Consider the following 27,515-nt stretch of genomic DNA (forward strand, 5'->3'; position numbering starts at 1 on the left):
ATTGCTGTTTTCCAAACACAATCTCTAATGCCTTTGCCAGGAAAAAATCGGGTTTGGTCTGATGAGGGTGATCACCATACAGTAAGTCAGAGCAATGTTATGAGAATGTTCTATGTTATGATACTCTATCACTGAAGCATTGCTGCATGTGTTGCCTGAAACTGGCTGGACATGGAGTTTTCTCAGCTAACACATCAAGCAGCTCTTGCAGTGAAACCGTCATGGTGGACTCTGCATTGGGGGTTTGCAGGCACAAATCTACCTGCGAGATGCTGTTCTTATATCACCGATAAAATGATGAGTCATGTGTTGAGATCACTGCTTTATGACTCCTAATGAAGGCAGGTTGAGGGATTACTGAATGCATTGAAATGACTGCAAATAGACATGGGTGCAATCAGAGCTATGGGTACCATATCAGATCACTTCACCAACACTTGTGCCTCAAGTCCTCAAGATCATTGCTGTCTCTTTCTTTTCTCCTTAGTCTTCGTCTGCATCGTTCTGACGTCACTGTCCCCACACCACAATCATGCGGCTTCCGCTTCTCCGTAATGCGCTCTGTCTGGAACACGCACCCAGGCCCTCCTTCAAGAGCGCTACCAAAATAAAATTTGATTGATAGAACTGTGACGGTAATTTGAGATAATGACCGCTTTCGCAATCTATCCCCCTGTGAAATTATAAGCAGGAATCACCGCTAAATTATCGAGTAATTGCGGTTGCAATTAGCTTGCGCGCTGCGTGGAACACAGAGCCGTTTCAGAGTTCCCCTGGATCTGAAAGCCACTGCTGACACATGAAGTATGCCATGTGATATACTTTCCTGCGGGTCTTGTCAGAGTTTGGGCATGGCAAGGCTTCTCAAGTCTCTGGTATTTTGGGGTTTGTCCTTAAAGCACTCTTTTGTGTGTCAGCTACACAAATCACAAACACATATCCCTCATAAAAGTCCCCTTCAAAAGCTATCTTGTCATGGTCACATCATTGGAGCAATCTTCCTCTGGTAGCCATCAATGTAACATAGGTACCCTCCTCTGTAATTAATGGATGCTGTTAATTGCACCCTGTAAATGCTAAATGAAAAATCTGTTTTTATATGCAGATCCAAAGAGGGATATTGAGCTTAATTGCATTAGCGCTGCTCGTAACGTTGGCTTATCTGCAGCGCTCTTTGTTTGAGGCATAATGCATGTTAATTTCCTGGGTCAGCGTACGCTCTTAGATAAATAAATAACAATCGTCCTCCATTTCCTTTTGAAAACTGGCCGGTGATCTTGGCACTTAAACCAATCGCATCTCCGTGGTGCGTTAATTACACCGGCGGTGTGGAGGAGGAAGTGGATGGCACCGCCCGGGAAGAGAGAGTGTGCAGGCCCAATCGTGGTCTTGGCAGACGTGCCGACCTCCCTGGCGGATTTCCTGCAGGCTCTCAGTGTGCCGGTCCGCACGTGCCAGAACTGTGTCACCTGCTCTCTCCCGACACATGCCGGTCTCTACAAGTCTTTCTCTCAAATTCAAATTCAGATTCAAATTCAAATGAGCTCCATTGTCATAACAAAACACATGGTAATGTGTTTGCCAATGCATAAATAATGAAAGCTGTACAATCAATAATGGGAAAAAATACATTAGACCCTTGCTTTCTCTGTCCCTATCTACATCTCTCTCCCTATCACTCTCTCTGTAACCTGTTCTTTCTCTTTTTCTCCCTCTCTCGCTCTCCCTCTCAAATTCAAATTGCTTTAGTGGCATGACAAGGTGCAAAAGATAAGACTCACAGTCAAATTTCACCATTTCAAACATAAGGCTCAGAGACATACATTTACATTTTCAGACACACAAACATGAATTTGAAGGTAACATTAATGAAATGATCATAAACTATGAATATTAAATGACTGCAAGCTATTAACAGTTCCTCGCTGTCCCTCATTTTGTGGCAGGTTGTTACATATTTTCCTGCCAATTCTGCCTCACATTCCCTCCTGTCCCCTCATAAATAAGGTAACATTTGGTAGTGTCGTTATACTCAATCTGAATGAAAACTGTGGCTCTTTGATAGGCTATTTGGAGTGCCAAAGATGTGGAACAAATCCCTGGAAATGAATGTCTTGAAACAGTTGTCACAGCATTTGAGCAAAATAAAGAGTGCACTGTCATAATGTGCTCATTGTGCTGTGTTACAGAGTCCACAGTATATAATAAATAGATATATATCATCATGGAACAGACTCTACTGTACCCACTGGCTGCTCCGTCACTCAGTTGAAGATTCTTGGCCAAAAGGATGATGGGGGGAACAGTGCTGTTTCATGAGCTGGACTGTAGGCGGACTTACCATGTACTGTTATTCACCAGCTCGTATAGAACAAACCACCTAGCAGTCCGTATGAAGATATTACAATTGGTCAGGATCAATGAGACATTGTTTTTGATTGCTCCAACGATTTTGGAGTTCTCCAAGCCCCAGTCTCCATTCCCAAGGGTACAGGGGTGGCTTGTGGGGCTGCCAAGGAACAGTGTGTCTGTATGCAGGTGTCATTCTAGTCAGTATAGGCCTACAGTAACTACTCCTGGCCATGATCTCACTCCGCTGCTATATAGATGGGCAACAGGGAGGAGAGGACGCAGTGAGATTCCAAATGTCAGTTGCTGAAATTTCTCCTGCAGGAATAATTTTTGTTTTTTCTTTTTGAATTGCCAATGTGTGATAAATGATACATCCAAAATGTATCATTTTCTCAATTTAAGCAACTATTGTTTGATATGTTTTGCTAAATATGTATATTTTTAATAATGGTAGTGACTATTCTCAACATATGGCAGTGACCATTCCTGATGTTAACTTAAGTAAAATGCACACCTTTAAAAATACATGCTCCGAACATTCTGACATGTCCTAACTGCCGAATGACCTTTTCTGCTCTGTCGACATCATCATCCTCGGAGAGTGAGAATTCGTCCCCCTGCGAGGATCAGCTGGGGAGCCCAGCACATGGAATGATTTCTTAAGCCGTCACGCATGCTCCGCCCTCCCAGGTCCTGGCTGATGAACGGTCGGTCAGTGCACCTGACAGATAAGAAATAATGAAATCTCCTGGAAGGGCTCCCTCACCTTGCCTCGCGCCTCCGCCGCGGCCGTCCCCTCACGGGGCTTAACTACTCATGCGCGTACACGCCGATCTTCTGGTAATTACTCCTCACCAGAAGATGTGTGATGCAGATACCTGCTCTGGAGCTAAGCAGGGAAGAATCCGCCTCGCGCTTCGGCCGACGGGCAATTTTCTGACATTAACTTATGAAGTGTGTATTCAGCAGCTTCCTTCCCCAGTCGCCACTTTAGAGAGAGTCGGCTCTAATCGTAATGATCTGCCCGTCTTCTGCGAGCGCTCCTCCTAATGGCCGATCCGCTGCTTTAGACGGCATAAATTATTACTTAAATTGTAGAGAAGCCTTCAATTTGCACGTCATCATTCTGAATTTCCATCTGGGGTGGCAAAGAGCCCTCTCATCAAATGGCAGCTTTGAGAATGGACTTCCTGGAAGAGCCATGGGGGGTGCGCTAATCGACCATCGTCTCCTCACCATGCTCTTGTCTTATGCTGTAAATCCAAACACACTGACCAGCATTTGCATGTATAGGCTTTCAGTGAATGGATGGATGGATGTGATTTGACATGTTGCTCCTTCAACAGCAAGCGTGATTCAACCATAGATTCACGCTCGATTATTGGATAGTGATGAGACCGCAGGCCCAAATGACCTCTTCTCACATTGATGCTTTTTTTAGCTCCCGTAAAACGTAGACATTTGTGTAGGTTAAAGCCCAATATCTGATGGCGACCAAGTCCAACTGCAGTTCAGAGGAACAAGCTTTAGCTTATTAATGATATCAGTCATTGGAATTTGGAGGTGATGTGTGGGAAATGCAGATATTCCTGGAGGGGGGGTGTGGGGAACAAAAAAGCCCATTTTAAAGCAGCACTGGGGTCACTGAATTCCTCTCAACAGCTTGCAAAAACAGGGGGGAGCGGTACAATCACCTCCGCACATCCCAGAGGGTATGTTCTCATCATGGTTTTCTAATCCCCGACTCTGTATGTGGGAAAGGTTCATGTTGCTCGACCATGAGGTTCGTGAGGCAGTGAGTGGTTATCTTGGGAAGCGGTGAAGCCCAGACGGGTCTCCTGATGAGCTCTGTACTCATTTACATTTACTCTTTTTCACTCAGCAGATGCTGAGGAGAGAAAGTACTCTGGATTCCTGACACAGGTTGCCATTTTCAGAAATGACACCAAAAAAGTGTTGTGATAAGTATGCATTGCACACCATGTGATAATAACCGGAAATTCCACTGTGTTGCACCTTATGAAATGACATTGCACTGCATGTTAATATTAAACCACATTGCACTAAATGTCTCAACAGTGAAACTGTGCAGGGTGGGAATATTGTCTGTCTGGTATAGCCATTTTTAGCCAGAGTTGGAAGCAGGCAAACAGATGGCTGATTAGCATTAGCATTTTTCATTATTATCATAGGTACTGATGCACTGTGTAATTCTTTGTGTCTGTCCAAGGCCTTGTGGCATTTTATTTCTATTTGTGTTGAATGTTAAGAGAATAAATGCTTCATGCCAGTGTTGTCAGTGTTTCTGCATCGATTGTAGCACTGTGCAGTTAATTATTGGGAGATAAAGTAAAAAAAAAAACTGTTGGGGTGAGACAGACAAATTAGTCAGTCAGTTTGTTATATGTGTGGTTACCATACAGTCAGGTCCAGAATTATAGGCATCCTTGATAACTATGCACAAAAATGCTGTAAACTAAAAAAAACTGTTATTGACATTTTATTTTCCTACATGTGTACGATTTATTAATGATTAAATGGAATCAACCAAAGTCTTCCCCAAAAAACAAGTTTCACAATTGTTGGTTTAATATTTTCTGCAACCACCCCTGGCAAAGATGACAGCCTTGAGTCTCTTCCTATAATTTGTGATAAGGGTAGAAAAACACATTTGGAGGGATTTTTGACCATACCTCCATGCAGAACTTTTCAAGATCATTGATATCCTTGGGTTTGTGCTTATAGACTGCTCTCTTCAGTTCAGACCACAGGTTTTCGATGGTATTTATGTCCAGAGACCGAGATGGCCATTGCAGAACATGGATTTTGTTTTCACTTAACCATTTCTGTGTGGATTTTGATGTACAGTATGTTTGGGATCATTGCATGCTGGAAAATTCACCTACGACCAAGTCTCAGCCTCCTAGCAGAGACAAACAAATTTTCCACCAAAAGTTCCTGGCATTCGGTGGAATTCATCATGCCATTGATCTTAATTAGTGTCCCTGGACCACTGGCAGCAAAAAATCCCAAAAAGATCAATGACCCACCTCCATATTTAACAGTAGGTATGAGGAGCTTATCCTTGTATGCATTCCTCTTTTGCTGCCAAACATGCTGATGGTGTATATGGTCAAAAACTTTAATGTTGGTCTCATCCGACCACAGTGCTCTCCTCCAATCATAATTCCAATGATGTTTGACAGACACTTGCTTCTTGTGCTCAGTAAGGGCTTTCTTTATGAAACCTTTCCAAACAGCTTGTTGGTATGGAGGTGGTGTCTTATGGTTGTTTTTGAGACATGGTCACCCCACAACGCAACCAAGCTGTGCAATTCTTGAACCGTGATCCTCTGGTTCTTTATTGCCTCCCTCACCATCTTCCTTGCCATCTGTGGGGACAACATGTACTTCAGTCGTGTTCTTGGAAAGTGTGCAACCATTCCAGATGTTTTAAATTTCCTGATTATTGCCCTCACAGAGCTAAGTGGGATGTTTATCTGTTTGTAAATACAGTATTTTTTGTAGGTATTACCAGACTTCTGAAGGTAAATTACCGTCTGTCTCTTTTTAATCAACCCTTTCGTGTGTATGGTCAAACCGGTGTGATTACAACTCTAGACTGCAAAAATTCATTAGCTTTGAGGAAACAGTGATTTAATGTCACAAAATATAGCAAATGTGGTGGCAAAAATAAGTCAAATACAAAAGGGTTAACTGTTCTTTGGCCTTTCCCATGGTGATGGATGACACGGGGAATTTGCACACGCGTTACCTCATTTTTCCCAGTGAAACAGGAAATTATGGCACAATATAGTTCCTGTAGAGTGAGATCAACTTAAGTAAACTAAAGTAAATGTTGACACCTATTGTTATCAGAAAAATGAGATTATTTAATAAAAAACAATGAAACATGAGAATAAATGTATTGAAATAAAAGTATATAGTATATAGTTTTCATATGTTTGAAAATAGCATATGTTTGTTGTTTATTATGTACAGCCTCTTCATTTTTATCAAGGGTGCCAATAATTCTGGACCTGACTGTATGTCACCAGGGAGACAAAGGGAAGTATGCCACTACTGTGGCTAGTTCCACCATCTTGATTCCAGTCCTCCTGCAGCATTCCTGTTAACCTCAGTGCTCTGCTAGAAGTTCAAGGCTTAATTTCTGCATCAGGCTTGGTTTTGCCAGTATTTTCTGTGAAGATCTACCTCTTTGGGCTTCTGAGGGGGTTTGGACATCGCTCATCCTCCCCTGCAAAGTCACAAACACTAACCAATACCATAATGAACATTAAACACTGAGAGTCCATGGACCTCTGAAAAATTAAAAAGTGCGTGTGTGTGTGTGTGTGTGAGAGAGAGAGAACAAGGACAGGAGCTGAGGCAGGGAGAGCCGCAGCACCGCAGCTCAGAACGTGCAGCTCCTTCAGATCCACGGCTCCTCCGGGGCCTCGCAGATAAAGCTTTTTAGCTAAAGGATTAGCAGTGACGCACAGCCCGCCGTTTCATTAAGTCTCCTTTCATCTTCCAGTGCTGAAGCTGCTGAGGGAAGGAGCTGACCCCAATACGCTCGTCTCCTCTGGGGGATCCTTGCTGCATCTGGTAAGAGGGACGTGCATCTCTTCCCATTCCCCTCATCTCCTGCGCGTGATTGGTTTAAAATGTGGGGCAGTGTAGCAGGAAGTCCCCTCAACCCCCCACCCACCCTGCGATAGACCTGTCAGTCATTTCGTTGTGACTACTTTTTCAAAGTGCCAGAAACTGTGGAGTGGAAAGGGCGGGGTTCACAAGGGTGGAGCAATCATGCGTTCCCAGTGACTCATATGATTTGAACCAATCATGCAGGGTTTTGCTGGGGACAGTTACATTTTGCAGCAACAAGCTATCTTCTTTAGTGCAAACTAGTGCTGTCAATTGAGAAACTAGGCTCATACCCCAGGGGTTACACATATCCTTTTGGTATACTGCCTAGCAGTAAAAATGTTGAGTAGTAAAAATGTAAGTTTCCCAAGTCAACTATTCAAGGCAGATAAATAATGCAGTATGGATGGATACACATACTTCTTCAAGAAGCTATTTCACTAACACCAACTCATCTTTTGGCACCCCTTAATTATTATGTGTTGTGATATATCCTTCGACACAGCATGAGTTAACTGAGCATAAATGGTGCTGAGTTATTGAGACCTACTGAATTGACAGAAACGTTAATGCAGTGGGGATGCTGATCACTCCCTCCGGGCACTGATACACAAACTGATCACGTCAATCAGAAAACCTCAGCTACTCATTGCAGGCTTGCCACTGCTCCGCACCGTTGCCCTGACGACCGCACCTGACAGAGCAACTGCAATAGTTGTCAGTATCCAATGCCTGTGACAGCTGACTGTCGATGGTATTGCTGCCAGATGTGAGGCTGCAATAATTCTACTCCTATTTCAGCTCTGAACCAAGCTGCAAGGGCTGCAGGTACTCCACAACAGATGAGCATCAATTACGTTCTCTTAATAAATCGAGATTTTTATAAATGCTTAAAAGTCTGACAGGGACAAATGGGTTCACGCTATAAACAGGGTGCAGTCATTTGGCACAAAAGGACTTCATAAAATGATTGATAGGGCAGTGTTAGCCATGCTACTAAGAGGAAAACAGAGGATCTGCTAAGTTGAGGGGCTCTACATGTGGAAAACTGCACACTGAAAGAGTCTATGGAAGCTGCCATTTGTTTTACAAAACGTCTTATTTGTTCATTCCAACCTACTGTAATTAATTCAAGCTGTCAACTGCATGGCCACTCATTGTGCCAATCCAAATGCACTGTAACTGTGATAGCCATTAAAATTCATGATGATTATGATAAAGTTATACGAGACGAATGATATAATGAGAAATTAATGGCGCGTTTCACGGCATTTCATGGCTATCAATTTTAATGTTTTGCACTTTTGATAAGAGCACCTGAGCATAATGCGGCGTTAATTTGTCCTTTGCCAAGTCAAAGCAAGATAATTCCATATTTGAATTTATTACGTGCCATTAGGTTGTTACCCCTGTGTGCCAAAAGCAGCATGCTATGAGCATTTGTCACAGAAGACTTGGAATATTAAAACAGGAGGTTGTGGCATGAGAGTCATATTTTATCATCCAGTCTGATGCACGTTGCTCCAGCCATCTCCTTTTGTAATGTTTCTGCAATATTGGGTGACACTTCGCTGTCTCCCTCCATCAGTCACTGCAATGTTGCATGTCTCAATCTGTCACTGATTGACATCTCTCTCTCCCCCCCAACCCCAATCCCAACCCGAACCCCATACCTGTACGCCCCCAACAGTGTGCACGCCATGACAACGCCTTTGTGTCAGAGCTGCTGATTGAGAGGGGGCTGAAGGTGGACCAGCAGGACGAGGACCTGTGCACGGCGCTGCATGTGGCCTGTGCCTGCGACCACCCCGACGTCACGCTGCTGCTGCTGCTGGTGAGGAACGCCACACCCTGCCCTTCCTCCGCCTCAACTCTTTCCTCCTGCCTCCCTCTCTTTCTCCTCTCTCTTTCTCTCAACCTCCTTCCTCTCTCATCTTCCCCCTTATCCCCTCCTCTCCCACCTTACAAAGAACCCTGGGCGCGCTGACAGATCAAAGGGAATATGGCTGCCGTACAATGCCCCTCAGTGAGACTAATTAAGGCCAGAGCTCACCCAGCCCATGCCATGCAAGTGTCACCCCATTGGGTTGGGGGTCGGCGAAATGAAAGGCCATGTTCCAGGGGGCGCGGTTTTTCTCTAATTGGTGAGGGGCCTTCTGATGTCTGATCCATGTTTGGCCTGGATTTCCCAAACACATTGCCACAGCAATAGACACCAGGGCTCCACCCACACAAACCCCTGTTAGGTGGGATGAGACACTCGTCCTGTCCCATGGAAGGAATGACAGTAGAGTATAGAGTATATACTATAGTAGAGTTCATACATCTGTCACTCTGAACAGTTAGCCTAGTTATATGGCTGTTTCAAATTAAAGGACCCCTCTTTCAGGCATCGAGCTAGGATGACAGCACTTGCTTTGTTTACAATATGTATACAACCCTGAGGTCCAGTAATTTTTCTTTGCCTTTAACACAACAATCCAAAACATTTTCATCTAAGCCCATCCACACATTCTTCAGTTATCCTACTCACAAATCAAGAGGCAAGCACACAGAGCTAATCGTCTGACCTCCACTACACCTTTCAGTTGCAGAGGCAGCAATGTTCCAGAAAATCCATCCATCCAGCCAGACCAAAGGCATACAGTCTTCACTAAACCATCAAAGAGAAGTGGAGTGGGGGTCCCTGACCTGACAAGAGGCAGGCCCGATGAGTGAAGCACAGACAGAGATCTAATCGAGGCCCTTAAATCCCTGACATTTCCTCCCTCAGTCTCTGATATTGAAGACAAAGGTTAAGACGCACCTAGACGTATGTACCAGCATTCCTGGTGAGCCGCGTTACAGAGACAGAAAATCAGGTCTTCCTTTACTGTCAGTTATTCTTCCAAGAGCACTCGGTCTGTTTGAAGCAGGGATCTATATTTAGCTTCTCGGCTTCAAAGCGGGGCCTTTCCTGGAGGGTGTTTGCACTCCTGCCGTTGGAGTCGCGGGGTCTTGGCTGCTGTTGCACCTGCTCCGTTGATTGGGCCCAGTGTGGTAACAGCTCCACCCCAACCAACAACACCCCCCTCCCCCATCTCCCCTCCCTCTGGTGTCACTGGACAGGTAGGAGTGCCATCTCGCTATGTGTAGTGTTTGAAGTCACGCCAGAACAGATGACCTGGTGTGTGTGTGTGTGTGTGCGTGTGTGAGGCTGTGTATGCATGCCTGTGTGTATGTGTTTGTATGTTTTTTCCATAAACAGCATAGAGCCAGGTTTCAAATTCTATCTGGCTGGTAAAAGAATTGTAGGACAAACAAACATAAGCGCACACACACACACACACACACACGCTCTTTCATACACAGTGTACACGCTGCATAATTCATCGATAAAGTGCAGCTAATGAACCGCATCAGTGTGCAACTCCATTTCATAGAGATTCTCTTCTGGCCACAGGCTCTAGCCTGCAACAGACATAGCATTACTGCTGGCCCATCCACCTCAGCACAAAGACACTGAATGCTAATTCTGAATGGCTTCTCTGACTGAAATATTCCAGTGATAGCCCACAGGGGGTGATCACGAAAAGAGTGCTCATGAGGAGATCAAAGGAGAGGTCGGACTCGGCTGTTCCCCAAGATCTCAGAGCAATGACCCTAATTAGAAAGTGACCCCAAATTGGGTGGAGCTGTCATGTGTTACCTTCACTACAACCAATCCTGTTGTTTTGCTGTACATACCAGAATCTTTTGATTCATTTAAAAAAGGCAGTGATTCATATCACACAGAAGAGGCTATCCCTGGAACAAGGTGGCCAGATTCCCTGATTCAGAAGCAAGTGAAACAGCATACATACCTTTAAGCTTCCCCTCACCTAGGCTACTATACTCAGGTACATTGTACACCCACCTTTGGCTCTGAGACACATTTCCTACAGTACAGTATCATAGCTGAAAATGTGTGTCACTGCTATGTACTACCTACCACTTAGTGACAGTTTCGCTTCGGAGCAAAGTGTTGTTAACCTAGGTGTGGGACACTAGGAAACGCACTAGGAAATGGATTTTTATTGCAACTAAAAATTAAGTTGCTCATTATTATTAATTTAAAATCATTTGCCGCTTGCTTTTTGACAGCTATGTCTGATGTTAGCGGTAAAATGAGATCTCTGAGCCAAGATAAATGGTGAACCTGACTTTGACGAGATTCGTGCAGAATATTTAAATAGTGAGAAGCTTTCTGAATCGAAAGCCTCAGCCAGGGATTGCTTACGGGAAATCGTATTCAGCGTTCTCCAAAATATGGGTCATTGCCGCTTCCAGCATTTCTCGACTTATCGTGAAGAAGCAGCAACTAAGCTTCCCCTTTTCATGTTCAAAGTGCTGAGAGGTCCCGCCACCGTGTAACAAAGTTACGCTTTTGACACAAACCGTGCGACATCTCACCTGCTGAAACCGCGCAGGGAGCACGCCGAAAGCTAAATCAAGAAGTTGCTGAAAAGTTTTAGCTGCTTTTTTCACTTCTATCACAACTCTGGCGTCTGGCTCCCTGTGCTTCCTGTCTGTATGTTAACCCCCTTTTTAGACAGGTGAATGAAAGATCAGCGAAAAAAACATCTCATTTGCATCGGAGCAAAAATAGCGAAGGCTTCCCAGGAAGCCTGTTTGTAAAAAAACGAGAGCCTCGCTCCAGGGAGCTGGGTGCAGTCTGCTGAAATACAAGCAAATGCACACTTTCGTGTCCCTCAGAGGTGATGATTCACATGGATTATACGACTATAGCCTTTATCAAGCTATATTTGTATAATTCGTTTTTTGTTCACCACATGATCTGAATGGAGTATGGTGTGAACTTCACAATAAACTGTTCTGAGAATTTGAGTCATGCAGCATTTATCATACATTTTATCCTCAATAGGAGGAACATTAACAGGAAATTCACACAGTATTTATTTCCATACCCCTGATAAAATACAAAAGTACATGTATGTGATATAATAAAAAGCACATACTGATCATTTGTTCTCCCTAAATAATTTAAAAATGTAATACCTTTATCTCAATAGCACAGGGGAAAGTCATGTTGTCCACAAGCAATATGAGAAAAAAAATCAGCTTGGCTATTCATCCAGGTAGGCTTGTTCTGGGTGCTTCTTTCTGATTTGAGAACAACTTTTTCAAGTTCAAACCAACAAAAATGTTTGTTTGGATTGAGGTCTGGAGGTTAAAATAGGTGGTTGAGAACATTTAATTTGTGCTTGGTTAACGATTTCCTTGGTACATGTTGGAATTTATTTAATTCATAGCTTAACAAGGTCCCTGGAACCCATGGATGCAAAACAGGCTTAAACTGACCCTCTGTCATATTTTGCACTGGAAATGGAGTCTGTCTCTATGGAGGATAATATCTAATTTAAAAATAAATAAAGAAATGATAACCCTGCATTTAGTGATGCTGATCTTTAATGGCAGTATTGGTCCTGCTTTAGAACCCTGCGTTTAGAGACACTGCTCCTGCTTTAGAACCCTGCGTTTAGAGACACTGCTCCTGCTTTAGAACCCTGCGTTTAGAGACACTGCTCCTGCTTTAGAACCTTGCATTTAGAGACACTGCTCCTGCTCTTGCTCCTACAGATGCTGGTCTTTAATGGCATGACATGACTGAAATTACTATGTATGGGTTGCATTTTAAGCAATCGCACTAAAAGCACATTAAAGTCGACCCAACGGAACTGTTTTCTCTATTGCATGGTAATTAAAATAAATATCAGCCTGAGATTTTGTGAATAATGATGTAATCAACTTCTGTGTCCCCTAAAAGGGCCTTTCCGACAAGGATTTCTTGGTCGTCAAGGATACACTGTATTATTTTGGGGTGTGGGGGTGGGGGGAATCACCACCGCAGCGCTTATCTCAGCGTTGCTGTGTCACCCCCTCCCTCTCAGTGTTTCTGAGAATGTTTTTTTTTTTCTCTCACTCATAGGGTGCGTACAAACAGAATTTTCCCCTCCATAAATCTCACATTTCCACACTGGACTGAGAGGGGGACAGAGCACCCAGCCACAGTGATTAACTCACCCCTGAGAGTGGGCAAGGGATTAAGGGACACCACCCCAAAAGCAGCGAGTATCTGCCATCTGGCCAAAAGCATCAACCCATCGCTGTGCTGTAGTAATCTTTCACATATTGATTTTTCCACCCATCATTTATCATTTTTAGGCCCTTTTTTGCATGGCCACATTACACATAACTGCGTGCAGCGTGGGTGTTCAAAACAAGGCGTCAAAATAAAAGACGTCAGGGATAACAAGCCACTGCTGTTAAGCCCAAGGTCAAAACTCAACAAATAGCAGCATCAGGGCACCATCAGTCTGTCACCACAACTAGTCACTGAGACTTTTGGTGTGAAACAACCCACATGTAATGGAATGCAGCCCACGATTCTGTCAAGGATTGTAATTCCAGCGTCGTCCTCATTATATTTGAAATTACTAGAGCTCGACACACAGACAGATCAAATACTGCCAATCTGTGGGAGTCCACGTGAAGGATATGTTTGGAGCAGAAACAGACAGGAAAGGCTGATGTATCGCTCACAATCTCTCTCACATTTCTTTCTAGAAAAAAAGGATTTAACTTCCTTCCATTTCTGTTAGTGGACTGCGCGGCCGGAGTGCATAGGTTTAATTGTTCATCGGGGACCACCTTGGTTGGCTGGTGTGGGACTGACAGTGATAGTCACCCCCTGGCCCTGGGGGGTCCTTGTTCCTGCCATTGAATCGATTGTGTGGTTTTGTTATGACACGGGAGATGGAACTGGATGAGGGTTGTCTCCATGTTGGTCCAAATCCATCCATCATAAAGTGGCAAGAGGGCATGTCTGGGTCAAAGGTCACACTGTTGAAATTTTCTGCCCAATCAGTATGGCTTATACTTTGAAGGCAACTGAAGCGCCTGGTTTAGACTGTGGACATGCTGTCTGTCATCAGCTCACACATGGAGTCTAGGTTCCATGAGTTGAGTTTATACCTGAGGAGTTCTGCAGAAACTGAAAATATAAATGTATTATCACTGCTATTGCATAACAGCAGTGTGTTTGTAGTACACTGAAAGATGTCACACCACAGAATATATTTCATGGCATTTCTCTGTGATTCTTCTGAGGGTGCAGCCTTACACAAGCTCTGAATTCTTACAGGTGTGTTAATGACACAATGAGACAATGTCCTGATATGGACTCTTGGGTAACATTTTCTATGAAGGGTATAACATGATAACTACACAACACCTTGATAAGAACTGCATTGCAGCTTTGCAAGCACTAAGTAACCATCCATATACACTTATAAAATGGATACACACCTGTCATAGGGCATGCAATGTCATCATCCAAGTCAAGAAATGACCCTCTGATGACATATTAAAAATTAGACATATTAAAAATTGTTGTGATAATGTCACAGTAATATTACTTTTTACAAGGATAGTGACATAACACGTCACATGACAATATGTCAGCACTTACACACTTACATACTTAGTACTTTGCTTATGAAGGTATTATGCTATTTTTATGAAGGCATTTTTACTTTATGTCTATATGTAGAACCTTTCATAAGAGGTGCTGCTCTAATTGTGTAATCGGTCAGGTTTAAGGTGAAATTCCAGTTGGAAACTGAATCGCATTGTGTGACTCTTATATAATGTTATCAATTTTAATTATAGAAAGTATAGCAAGAGCATAGCAAGCAATTAACCTGTGTTGGAAGTCTAGCGTGTTAGATTAATCACAGCTGACACTAGTTTGACCGAAAATGTACTCTTAATTAGCACACAGGCTCTTTCAGATTTGCCCTCATTGATTTTTTTTCATCAACATTTCATGATCATTTGCTAAATATTTCCTTTGGAAGTCGATTTAAGAATGCTTGGAACCACAGCATTAGTGTTGCTCCCTATAAAAAAAAAAACCCATTAGCATTAGCACAAACATGTGCAGTTTTGGCTTTAAGGCTTTGCCAGCAATGTCTGCAAGATTCATGATGAACAGAGCTGTAACGACGATCTTGAAACCTCTTTGCCTCTCTGCCCCTCGCCTCTCTGGGAATCTCTCGATCGATGTCGGCATTGTTGGCTATTCGATAATCCTGCGGGTCCAATCTGTCTCAGCAGAAGTGTGGAGAGAGGGTCTCTACTGGGCAAAGTGCTGAGGTGCTAAGAGTTGTTACGATCAATGAGTGCGGCGTTAGTGTAGCCATGTCTCCCTCCACGTGATCTCCAAAAAACTCCCACACAGTACTGGACCACTAGCAACACCTTCCACAAATTACTGCAGTGAAACACTGACAACACTTTCCACAAGCCACTGCAGTGAAACACCAGCATCACTCATTGTTAAATGAACAAGGGGAAGAGTGGTCCACCAGCGGGGTGCTCAAGAGATGAATTAAATAAAGAACATTCACCGCAGGAGTGCCAAGCTGCTCATCTCATGCTGTTTCTTATGAACTGACACAGAGCTTTGTTGCCTTAACGAATAGCTTAATAAACCCCAACAGACCTCTTAATTGATTAGGGATAATTCTCACTGATATATGGAACATGCCTGTTAGTTAAAATGGGTGTTGAAAAGGATGGATTTATGTTATGTGTTTACTCTACACACAATGGCTGACCTAAGGAAGGGCTGCTAGCCAACGGTAGCACAGGGCAGTGTTTGAGTGTTTGAGTGTTTGGAAAGTGTTTGAGATGAAGTATTCTCCTAGCCTGCGGGAGTAAGTATTAGTGTAATTACAGAGTAATTACTGAGATATTGGGTCCTGATGGCCAAGATTTAGCAGACTATGATTTACGATTTCTATGCTCAATTGATTTAATGAATGCATCCTGTATATGTTAGTGATGTGTCTTTATTCCCATGTTAACATAGGCGTTGAAAAAGCTGTCTTTCTCCATCTCTTATTTCTTTCTGTATGCACTTAAATTAAAATCAGCCCAGCCAGAATAACATGTGAATAAATGTACATTATTCTGATCTTCAAAGGCAGAGCTATTATGTTCTGGCCATCCCTGGTGTTATTTAACCCTCTGTGGTGTGAGTGTTTTACCAGTTATGTGAAGTGGTTTATTAACTTGCCTTTCTATTCCTCTCTACCTCTCCCTTTCTCCCCCACCTTCCATCTCTCTATCTCATTACGCTCTCACCCTCTCTCTCCTGCCCTCTCTCTCTCCTAATTTAATTCAATTCAATTTAATTTTTTTAAATCAGACTGTTTTATTTACCTGACCAGTGTGTTCTCATATTGCCAAAGCATGAACAAAAACAGAAAAAAGACATTGTACAAGTTCAACAAAAATTCTCTCTCTCTCTCTCTCTCTCTCTCTCTCTCTCTCTCTCTCTGATGCGTTTGGAAGGCTGGGGCAAACATGCTACTGCAGGACGTCTATGGGAACATTCCTTTAGATTATGCCATGGAGGGGACTGAAACCAACCTCATACTGCTCAAGCACATGGAAGAGAATGGTATGGAACAGAATCACATGCTCTATTTTCTGAAGCCATGTTTATTTAAAGGCCTTGCTCACTAGCACAATAAAATAAAGATTGCCAAAAGCCCTGTAAAGCAAATGTCAGTCTTTGAACGGGACAGGGACAGCAAGAAGTTCTCATTTAACCCTATTTGCAAGTCTTCATTACATTATATATAAACTATACTGTGTCATATTTGCTCAATATTCCTTTACCATTGCTGGACCTGCTAAAGCATGCATGCTCCTCACTAGAAAGGATCGTAAAACTTTAGTGAATTTAGTTTGAACCTGTAACCACCCGGTCACAGCCTTGCGGTCTTGCTCTGTCTCAGGGCTTGTCCTGGCAGAGTCAGCTGTGTCCTCTCGACCCTGCCCGAGCCCCGTGTCTGTGACAGCAAGGTGATCTGGCCCTTGGGGAAGAACAGAAGGACCCAAAACTGTTTGTTAATCAGTCTTGCTGGCAGTCGTCCCTGGCAGATGCATGGTCACCAGGGGCCGCATTCAATCAGCATTCGCCCTTAACTTTGCCTCACGGTTAAACGCAAAAGTTGTTTTTATTCTTCACAATCACAGTCAACAGTGATCTAATCCAAAAGGTAATGAAATCAATTGTACCTTTATTGAATTCAAATCATTACCACTTTAGTAGCACTTGCATTTATGCCTGAGCCAAAGTTAAGGACAATAATTGATTAATTACAGACCAAAGTACTGGTTTCTACCACTCAGCTGAGAAGAGACATTAACAGATCATAATTTGATACAAACATAAAGTTAAAAACTTCTCTATTTGAGATGGTTTGTGTCAGTTCCAGTAGTGTGTGGGCTAGGTTTAAATATCATCACCCATCTACATGAAAATATTTAGGAAAATAAAACATTATAAAAGGCAATGCAGCCACACTGAGGTCCACTGAATAGAGCAGGGTCCTCATAACTGCATATGCTGGAGATTGTTGTGATGTTATGCACTTAACAAGAGTTCAGTCCATAACAGGAGTAAATTAGATCACATAACTCTGCAATAAAGGAGTGTGCTATTATCCAATATGCAGCTATCATGCAGGAAGAAGAAAACAATGCAGAATCTGCCTGGGTAATTTCTGCAAACAAGTCCCTCCGCAGAGACGCTTCAGTACAGAAATGTACCTCAGTTCCTGACTGAGAGACAAACCGCGGATGAGCAAATGAATCATTTTTCTTTATTTTCTTCTCTCCAGGGAGAGCGGAGGATTAATAATAGAACATACGACATCTAGACCATTATGCACTGGCTCATGTTAAAGGCCACCTTAATGCAATAACTGTATGACCGCTAGCGACCGGAGAGCCCGCTAACCCAATGGCAGCAGCGCTAACACACGTAATGTCACTATGTTTTATATAGCCCATGTCCCTGAATAGACTCATTTATTGTGTTATAGGGCGAGAAAGTAAAAGCCATTTTGCTCTCATTTAATCCATCAAGATGGCAGGAGTCACATCTGCCGTCGAGCATAAAGAGCTGAGCTGGGCTGGCTCCATGTCCCAGCAGTGCCATCAGGGGTAATTGATCTTTACAGTGAGGACAGCCTCTCAAGAGCCATCTCACACGCTCGCTCGAACCCGGGGCCATCAAGCAAAATCAGTCACTCGCCACCCCGATGATGAGGGATGGCGCTGAGACAGGCGGAGATCGATGCCTTCTCCTGGCAGTCCGGGACCACCTCAGATGTGCTGTACTGTTTTTACAGTCTCTCTTCAGACTGCTTCTCTGTTCCCTCTTCCCAGGTCCCTGGCCTAGCAGTAACATCACTAATGTGACTGTATCTCCGTTACTAGTGCATCTTGGGATTGCTGTGATTGCACTTTCTCATTTAATTTCTGTTCACTACACCACTTGTGCATAACATTATGTTACAACAACACCGTTTCAACTGTGAGCAATTTCGTACCTGTGCTATTGTTGATTTGCCTAATCAGAAGCATTATGTAGGTTGCTCGGGATAGGAGTGTCTGCTAAGTGGAAAAAAGTGTGGTGTGAAAAGCATAGTGGTTAAGGAGCAGGACTCGTAACTGAAAGGTTGCCGGTTTGATCCCTGCTGGGACACTGCTGTTGTACCCTTGGGCAAGGTACTTAACCCACAATTGCCTCAGTAAATATCCAGCTGTATAAATGGATAACATTGTAAAGAACTGCAACCTATGTAAGTCACTTTGGAGAAAAGTGTCTGCTAAATGAATAAATGTAAATGTGATTCCCCCAAATGTGTTCAGAAGTGCAAAGGAGAAATGCTGTATAGTTCTACTGTATTGTCTCAGCAGAGAGTGTTCTATATTGTGCAGGCAGTGCATATTTTTCGCTTTTCGCAGAAGGCCTTTTTGTCCGCTCTTCTCTTGCGGGTATTGGCAGTGAGCTGTCCGCCCTGCCCGCTGGATCAGGAAGCTCTCCACACGCAGCAGAAATAAACGGAATAAAACGTGACCCACATTCGGAGGCAATGCCGTCCCCCTGCTCCTCCGCCTCGTCAGCGAGTTTTGACTCGCAGGAGTCAGCGGGAAGGTGAAGAGCCCCCTCGGGCCTTCTCGCTCTCTGGAGCCGCGCCCCGCTGAGGGGGGCATATGACTGCGTTCACCACTGCCGTTCCTTGCCTGGGAACTGTGAACAAGGATGAGAGCTCCTCACGACTGACAGCTGTCTAACCAGCAGCTGTCCCCCTCCAATCTCCACCTGCCATATGATTCCTCGAACACCCCCCAAAACATATCACTCATGTCCCATCCACTTCCAGCCTCTAAGCAGCTCAGTGCTCAGACAATTCTGTGCCGCATTCTCTCTCTCTCTCGCTTTCTCCTTCTCTCTGTGTACTCTATCTACAGTTTAATTCCCAGCATGCAACAGCAAAGGTGACTTTCCAAAGCCTCTTCTTCCAGCACAAGAAAGGAGGGGTGGGCTGCCAGTGGCCCCATGCAGCAGTGCTGATGTTTCATCATTTGATAGCGCTAATTAATTCAGCTGGTCACTTTCGGGCCTTAATTAGTCCGCATACTCCAGCAGCGCTAACTGATTTAGCAAGAGTGAAAATGAGTGCGCCAGGAATTCCCACGATTAACATTCAGCCAAGCTCAGTCCTCATAGCGTACCATGAGTAACCGCTCCAGAAAAATCAATGGGAAAGGAAAGCTAACCAAAACGGGAGGTGACCACGTTTACTTTGTACCGACCGTGGAATCGATCAGGCTGGAGAAAAGAAAATAATCAATGAGGCTCTTTGTGTCCGTCTGAACTTCAAGAGAGGTAGGGTCATGTGAAGTGGTATGACCATGGCGTTGTCGTAGCGACAAATATCGACTCAGAGGGAAAAGAAAGACATCTTCATTACAATGGAATGTTCCGGTTGACCTCTAGTTTTATTGTCACTACCAAATACTGTCTGCAGATACATCCTGTCAAAACAAACAAGGTCGTAAAAAAAAGACTGTTGATCTTGGCTGAAAAGGGTAACCAACTGTGTTTTACTGTGGGTAGTTTCACCTCGTTCCAATCCTTCGTTATATATCATGTTAGTTGAGGGCTAATGTGTATCCATAAATCACCTCTAAAGTGCAGCCTACTTTCTTATCTGCTTTAAATTACAAGATAAAGGAGGAGATGATCTTGCGTTCCTGTTTGTGGATCAGCATACAGACTCAATTGTTTATCCCAAGACAGACACACATGCTTGCTGCTTCCAAGATGGTGATATCACCTGCTGCATAGAGTGCGGGGTATGTTGGTGACCCCAGACGATGAGACAGAGCCATGACAGCCAAGGAGGTGGAGTCCGTCGTAGGTAGACATCAGAACCAGAACCTGACTGGGTCACGCTGTCAGACACCTGAAGCCTAAGGGGGAAGTAACTCGGCTATTTCAATGACCCTGAACCCATCAGAACCCAACTGGGTCATGCTGTCAGAGGTGCAGTGAAACAGACGGGCCCTACTGACGGCTGAGGTTCTGCCGGCCGAGTGTGTGCGTGCCGTCTAGCGGGCGATCTCTCAGGGGCTGATCCACGTGCGGGCTATGCTGTCTGAAATATGACAAAACCATTACAGTCCTGTAGTGGATTGCTGTTTGTCCCTGCCGTGATTAGCGATGGCTCTGAGCTGTTTACAGCAGCTGTGCGCCAAGGTCTTTCCTACCGCATCCGCAGAAATGCCATGTCGAATAGAAAAGTGTGCCATAAGGCTGTGACAGTTCTCTCTGCCTAGGCCCAGAACCGCAGCCAGACACGCTAAGGTATGTGAGTAGAACCGCCCATTAGGCAGTCATTGACGTTGTTATTCACTGTCACCACAGTAATGATTGATTTGTATTTAAAAAAAATAGTTGGTTTTGCTGATGAAAGGAAGACCTGAATGACAGCACTGATCTTCATCACCTGGCAGAATTTTCAATCACTAAGGTAATGTTGGTGACAATGCCCAGGTGACACCACCAGACCACTGGACTGCTCTGTGAAGAAGTGGGGCTGTGCCACAGTGACTGTGACAGATGTTAACTCAAAAGCCCCCGGCTGCATGGTCATTTGCTTTAGTTGGAGTCATGCTCATATGGTAAACATACAACTGTATCCACTAGCAAATGGATCTGTGGGTCATCCAGTCATTCATTTGCAGAAATTGATCATTCTCTGCTGTCCACCAATTTTTAACAGTGATTCCTTGACAATGTCTTTTTATGCATTATTTTGATCTCATGCAAATCAGGAAAGCAGCATTTTGGTCTGTTTGTTTTTTACTGTAAATGCCTAAACAGCTCAAAGGCCTTGCTGCGTAGCCTTCTATGCATGGCTACATGATGGTAAAAGCATTTCTCTTAGGTTTAGTATAATAAGAAGATTTTATGCATGTAGCCTACTGGGTACATTTATAAGAAAATCTATTTGTTTGTACTGGAGTTACTTACAGTTGTGGTAAAACATTGAGCCTGTAGAAGGCAAGAGAAATTTCTCTCTAACAAGGGTACACGGCAGAATTAGTTCCAGTGCCTGAATTGCCAAGGGGAAACCGTATGTGTGACTAATAAACATAAGTTCCAATTTTTCTCAGTCAGTGAAATGAAACAGAGCTGTGAGAACTCATTTACTTTGATCTACATGTGTGAGCAGTGTTTGACCTCCCATTGTAATAGGATGGAAAATATAAAAATAATAACTGAAACATTTCAGGGGGTAGCACAAATTAGCAATATATGAGTTACTTCTCCATTCTCAATGCCCACGGTGTTGTTATATTGGATAAATTTTACTCAGAAAAAGTGTTTTATTTGCAGACCAGTGTAATGATGTCAACATGCACACAACGATACAGCCCACAATGCTAGTAGGTGCCCCCTTACTACCATTGAGGGCTATTAAGTGCCTTATTAGCAATGTAGTAAGTTTGCCCCTTTCTTCCCAAGGTGTGGACATTACCTGCATGCATCACATGAAGATTCAGCGGTCAATGAGCATGCTGTCGGACGTCGGCCACCTTGTGGAGGCAGGGGGGAGTGTCAACCAGTGCAACGACGAAGGGGTCACTTTGGTGAGCACTTTTCACCTGGGTCAAATCAGGCTGCTCTGGCAAGGTGATGAACCATGGTCTTCTGCATGCTGAAGTCATCCCCAGCAGGGTTTAGAGTTGCAGCTTCATTTCTTCCTCAGTTCATGCTAATCCTGCCTTTTCTATCATGAGTACTGTGTAAGCAATATTAAAATCAAATGTATGGTCATCATCTCCTGCAGCTTGACCTGAGGGATTTGAAAGAGGAATCCTCCCTGAAATGGGCTTCATAGGAATTGGAGTTCTCCAAAGATCTGTGCTTGGACCTCTGCTTTTTTATTTAACAAGAACCAATAAAGGGCTGTTTATACTTGCTACAACTAATTTGCTTTGTACTTAATCTGTAGTTGTGTGTTGTATTCGTACTTACTGAGATAATATATTCATTTTTCATCCATGTTCAAGTCTATGCCTTACCTTCTCCATTTATTCCACCTGTGCAGCATGCATGTGACTATGCTCTCTTCTGCCCTTAGCTACATATAGCCTGTGCCAGCGGCTACAAGGAAGTCGTCTCTCTGCTGCTGGAGAATGGAGCTGACCTCCATGTGGCTGACAACAACCTCTGGACCCCCCTGCACCTAGCAGCTAAATATGGACAGGTACACGCCCCTACCACTTTATCCGCCCCCTGATTCCACAGGTAACAGGCTATATCCAACCAGGGAACATTTATGCCAATTTGCTAGCTCCAGTCTACAAGGTCTCTCTATGAACTTTCTGTCTGTAGCCTCATGGATAGTCTGTCCAACCTGTCGAGCCCCATTGACATCATGAGTAAGTGACAGTTTCTGGCAGTATGGTTATTTTAATTGTCTTTTGCTGAATACAAATGGTCATGGGAGGTTTGTTCTGAGTCATGAATCCTACTTTGCAGAAATCATGTTACCTAGTAAGTCACTATGTTTTTCTTGTGCAGTTATTTCACTCTTAAATATATTTATGTATGTTTTTATATATTTATGTACTGCAAAAAACTCCCTAATTTATCTTTCCAGATTTGGATGAATCTGTTGCATTATCACATCATATTTGCACAAAATAAAATGCAGCGGTAACACCAATTAATATTGGTTGAATTCACATGGCGTGGCAAGAGAAGAGGACAGGTTGTCTACAAGTGTCTTGATCTATTAAACAGGTCAGGTACACCTATCTTTACTATCTATATCTCTGTCTATCAAACAGAATTACCAGACAGAGAGCCTTACCTTTAAATACATATAACCTTTCAATTGGACCTGGTTAATAAACACAGTAACATCTAACTCCTGATACCACACAGCACCTCTTGAAAAACCCAAAAGAGAAACAAACAGTGTATGGGAAAAGAAATGTTCTGTATGTTCATGAATAGATCTTGTATTGATTCAAACCTGTGTACTCAGGATATCTCATAATACTGCCTAATATTATTGTAATCTCGATGACTAAGACAACTATTACAGTAGTTTTACATGAAGAGGTTTTTTTTTGGGGGGGGGGGGGGGGGTTGTTGTGGTATCTTGCTTACATGAGCAAATATTTGATATATTCCCGTGTGACTTGGGTTATGCTGACACAGGGAACTTGCTCTCATTTTAGACAATTCCTTTCTTTCGCTATTTGCATATTGCAGGGGCAGACTTCATAGCTGTTGGACATTTATGAGTCATGCTTTGTTGAACGCTGCATCTTTCCTCCGATGCTCCTCTAGCATTTAGCACAGCAGGGATGCCTCCCTCCTATCCACACTCACTATAAGTCTGATATATTGACCAATCCCTGGTCTTCCCTGTTTTCTATTTCCCATCTCACCTTAACATCCTGTGATCAAACCCATCACCTTTAAAATAGTTGTGAAGCTCCGCCCCTTCTCCCTCACCTGATTCTCTGTCAGTCAATTCTGAGCACTGTGATCCTGGGGTTGGGCTAGAAACATGTCGCTGGAGTGTTTGACATCAGAGGAGGGGAGCAGATGTAGAGGGGCTCTCTGGGGCCGGGGAGTCCAATGGATGCAAGTGGGTCCACAGGGGTGCCGATTTCTCCATGCCCATGGTTTGGTTGTGGGCTTTACGGAGCAGTATATCTCTCCGAAGGTTCCCTGTCAAAACCGTTCCGGGCAAAGGGCCCATTCAGTAAATGAGATGTCAGTGCGTTATGATGTAGAAAATTGACAAATCTGAGAGAAGGCGGGGGTGGGGAGGGGGGATGCTATTAAATCAAGCAATAGGATGGGATGGGGGGGCATCCTCCGCGGTCATCCCAACACTCATTACTACAAATCCACTCCTGGCTGCCTGAGCCCAGTTCTGGAGGGCAGCCAGGTGTGGGTAAGAACAGAGTCACTAAGGATAAATGATTCATATACTTCTCTCAGTGCCTGTATAAATCACAGCTCTGGGTGTCATTGAGGGACACAACCTGGCAGGGAAGATATGGAGGGCAGTGATGTTTGCAGCAAGCTGTTTCATCTACCTGACACTATTACATGTGTGGGAGTGCATTTGGGTGAGATTCAGAGACACAGCATGTCTATTAGCTCCTGTATAGCTACATCTGCTATTACAATTGTATTGCACTGTAAACTCTTACTTTATTCTGAACCATACTGTAGCTCTGGCCACATGGGTGATCTGTACCTTGGCTCCACCCTAATGGGTAATTTAAACCCAAGCTCCACCCACTGGAGCAATATGGACTTTGGCTCCACCTACACAGGGGTAATCTGAACTCTGGCTCTGCAAACAGTGGGGCTTTCATTTTTTAGGGGGGTGAGGGGGTTGTGACCTATATACAGCCATGTTAACCCCCTCTGAGTCAGCAGGCCCATCTTATGGCCTCATGAGAAGGGAAGCGTTGGGGCAGATCAGCTGCTAGCTCTGGTATCTCCCCCCCCCCCTTCCACAGCAGCTGCTCCAAGGGCTTGCAGCCAAAGCGCCCCTTGCTGATAAGGATGTGAAACAGGATATCCCTCGCTGTGGTCTCCACTGGGCTCAAGCCAAACTCTACCCCAAACCAAGATTCTGCCCTGTCCATAGGTCATGTGACCAAAGAAACTCAGTCAGCTGGCCGTAAGCAATGGCTGCCCCAGGAATTGATCACGTCTGCGACATCTGCTCTCCAAACCTTTTTAAGCTTCCTCTTCATTTGCTCTCACATGAAACACAAATCAAGCCCAAAACTGTTTTTGTCATTGGAAAAAATGGTGGAAGTTTCTCTTATATAGCTACACCTGCATTTTTGTAGGAGCGCTTGACTTCCACTGTAGTATAATAGCAGAATATACCTATATAGAGAATATCTCAATACTTATTTTTTTGAAGCATCATGTCTTTGACGTGGGCAAACCCTCCTCTCCCCTGTCTCATCTGTCATCAGTTGAGTTACATCACAAGCCTTCTGTTTTCCTTTTGGATGCAGCACAGTCTCTCATAAGTGTTCCATGCTCCCTTTTGCATTCATTTTTTCCCATTAAACTTAAATGTTCAAAACCATCCTCTAATTACATACCCCATAAAAATGGCAGTTGCTGTATATTCTGTGTATGTGAGTATTCACTGATTTACTACTCTGAGCTTTTACTCAGCTGCTTCCTCTTGCATGACCTGTTCTCATTAGTTCCTTGGGTCTTAACCCACTGTGAGTATCAGTCTAAATCGCACACATTGCTCTGTCAGCTTCCTCATGTGCATGCTACCATGCCACAGCGTGTCGGTTAGCCTGCAGCACCTGCCATTGATTCCCAGAGCCCACATGCATTTTTCCTGATTTTTATGCCTCGACAGTTTGCCACAAATCTCATCTTTATCATTCTTATTCACCTGAGTGTGTGCTTTGGAGCTTCTGAAGTGTCACAGCTGATGGCAATGTGCGCACACACACGCGCACGCGCACACACATACACACACACACACACACACACACACACACACACCTCGCATCCCCTGGGGTGACAGCACTGACAGACGATCTGTCACACAGAGGGCCGCAGTCGCTCAGTGATTTATACTCTGTCAAGCAGGGACAACACGCGCCACTCGCACCTCACTGGGGTACAATCGCTGCCTGTCAGGTGACACCGCCACAGCTAATGAGGTGTACACAATCAATCCAGCAGCATTTACAGCACTGAAGGCGCAGACAGCAGAATATGAGATTAATGGTGCAGTGTTAGCGGAGGGGATGCCAGCAGATGTTGGGGAAGAGAGAGAGAGCTGAATCATCTGTTCCTCTCTTATAAGATCCCCAGCCACTCTTAGACTCGGAACAAAGTCGCCAATGTGTTTATCTTCCTCTTGTCTTCCTGCAGACCTCTGTCGTGGGCCAACTGCTGAAACGACAGGCAAACCCTACCCTCCTGAACTGCAATGGAGACAAGCCCTCAGGTGGGGTGAACCAAGCAAAACCGCACACGACCGCACGCAATCATTAATGAGGCGAGGAAATGGCCTTCGATTGCTCCCGACAATCTGCACCGACACAGTGTCCACAAGCACTCCGAGAAAGTGAAAACAGTCCCGACACCCCCACACCACCCCCGCCCCATTAAGATAAAAAACAAATAAAATCTGATTCATTACCTCTCAGGATGTGATTTGCATGCGACCAAGTGGACCTCCACAGGAGTGTGGAGGTATTCATCACTGAAATCTAAAATCAACATCCTGCCACTTGAGCCGATCAGTCACTAGAAAATAAAACCAACAGTAAACGTCTGTTATTAAAATGCTGCAGGGCTCTAATTGAATTCAGCATGAAATAGTTAAGGCGGAGGACTGATCTTAGCATTCCATTCATGGGGAAGGAGTTATCTTAGCAGTTCCGAACAGGACGTCCTCTGAATTTAATGTGATTAGATAAAAGTGGGAGTCTAAAGCAAAACAAACACAATTTCAATTTCAGTATCAATGTCTGCAGCTGTTCTCTGGAAAAAAAAATAGTTGTTCACTTTACAATTATTCTTTAACATGCATGTCTAATTGGAACTTGAAATTAATTTTAAGTTTTCTGAAAACTGAGCCGCAGGGAACATGTTCGTCTGGGTGTTCAAAGTGCACAATGTCTTTGGATGCCATTTAAAAGTTTGAAGTGATTTATGGAAGTTTCTCTTGAATGTCATATTGTCATGATTTGTTCCCAGCAGTTCATATTTTGTCACATTTTTGTCAGAAAAAATCAGAGCCAAGAGCACTGAGTGGCTCACATCACATCACAAAAACCCAAAACTCATTTAATAGGACAGCGAGACAAAGTTAAAAAAGCTATCAGAACATAATGGCACATGAGAAGTCAGATCAATTGGGCAACACAAGACAATGCTAAGAGGGCAAAAAGAGGCTAATACAATGCAATGCTAACCAAACAATAAGACACATAACCAACAGAACAACACATGACAATGCTAGCGTGGTCCAATGCTACCAGGGTGCCAAGACAATGCCAGCAGGCCAATA

General features: G+C 43.9%; 1 protein-coding gene across 1 annotated transcript in view; it reads left to right on the top strand.

The window, feature by feature from the left end:
• myo16 (myosin XVI) overlaps positions 1-27,515 on the top strand; it is a 99,942-nt gene that overhangs the window by 17,186 nt on the left and 55,241 nt on the right. The window contains 6 exon segments of the mRNA XM_036540092.1: positions 6,890-6,960; positions 8,690-8,833; positions 16,399-16,507; positions 21,938-22,062; positions 22,557-22,682; positions 26,372-26,447. Coding sequence (XP_036395985.1) covers positions 6,890-6,960; positions 8,690-8,833; positions 16,399-16,507; positions 21,938-22,062; positions 22,557-22,682; positions 26,372-26,447 — 651 coding nt within the window.

This window comes from Megalops cyprinoides, chromosome 11 (assembly GCF_013368585.1).
Source record: "Megalops cyprinoides isolate fMegCyp1 chromosome 11, fMegCyp1.pri, whole genome shotgun sequence".
NCBI lineage: Eukaryota > Metazoa > Chordata > Actinopteri > Elopiformes > Megalopidae > Megalops > Megalops cyprinoides.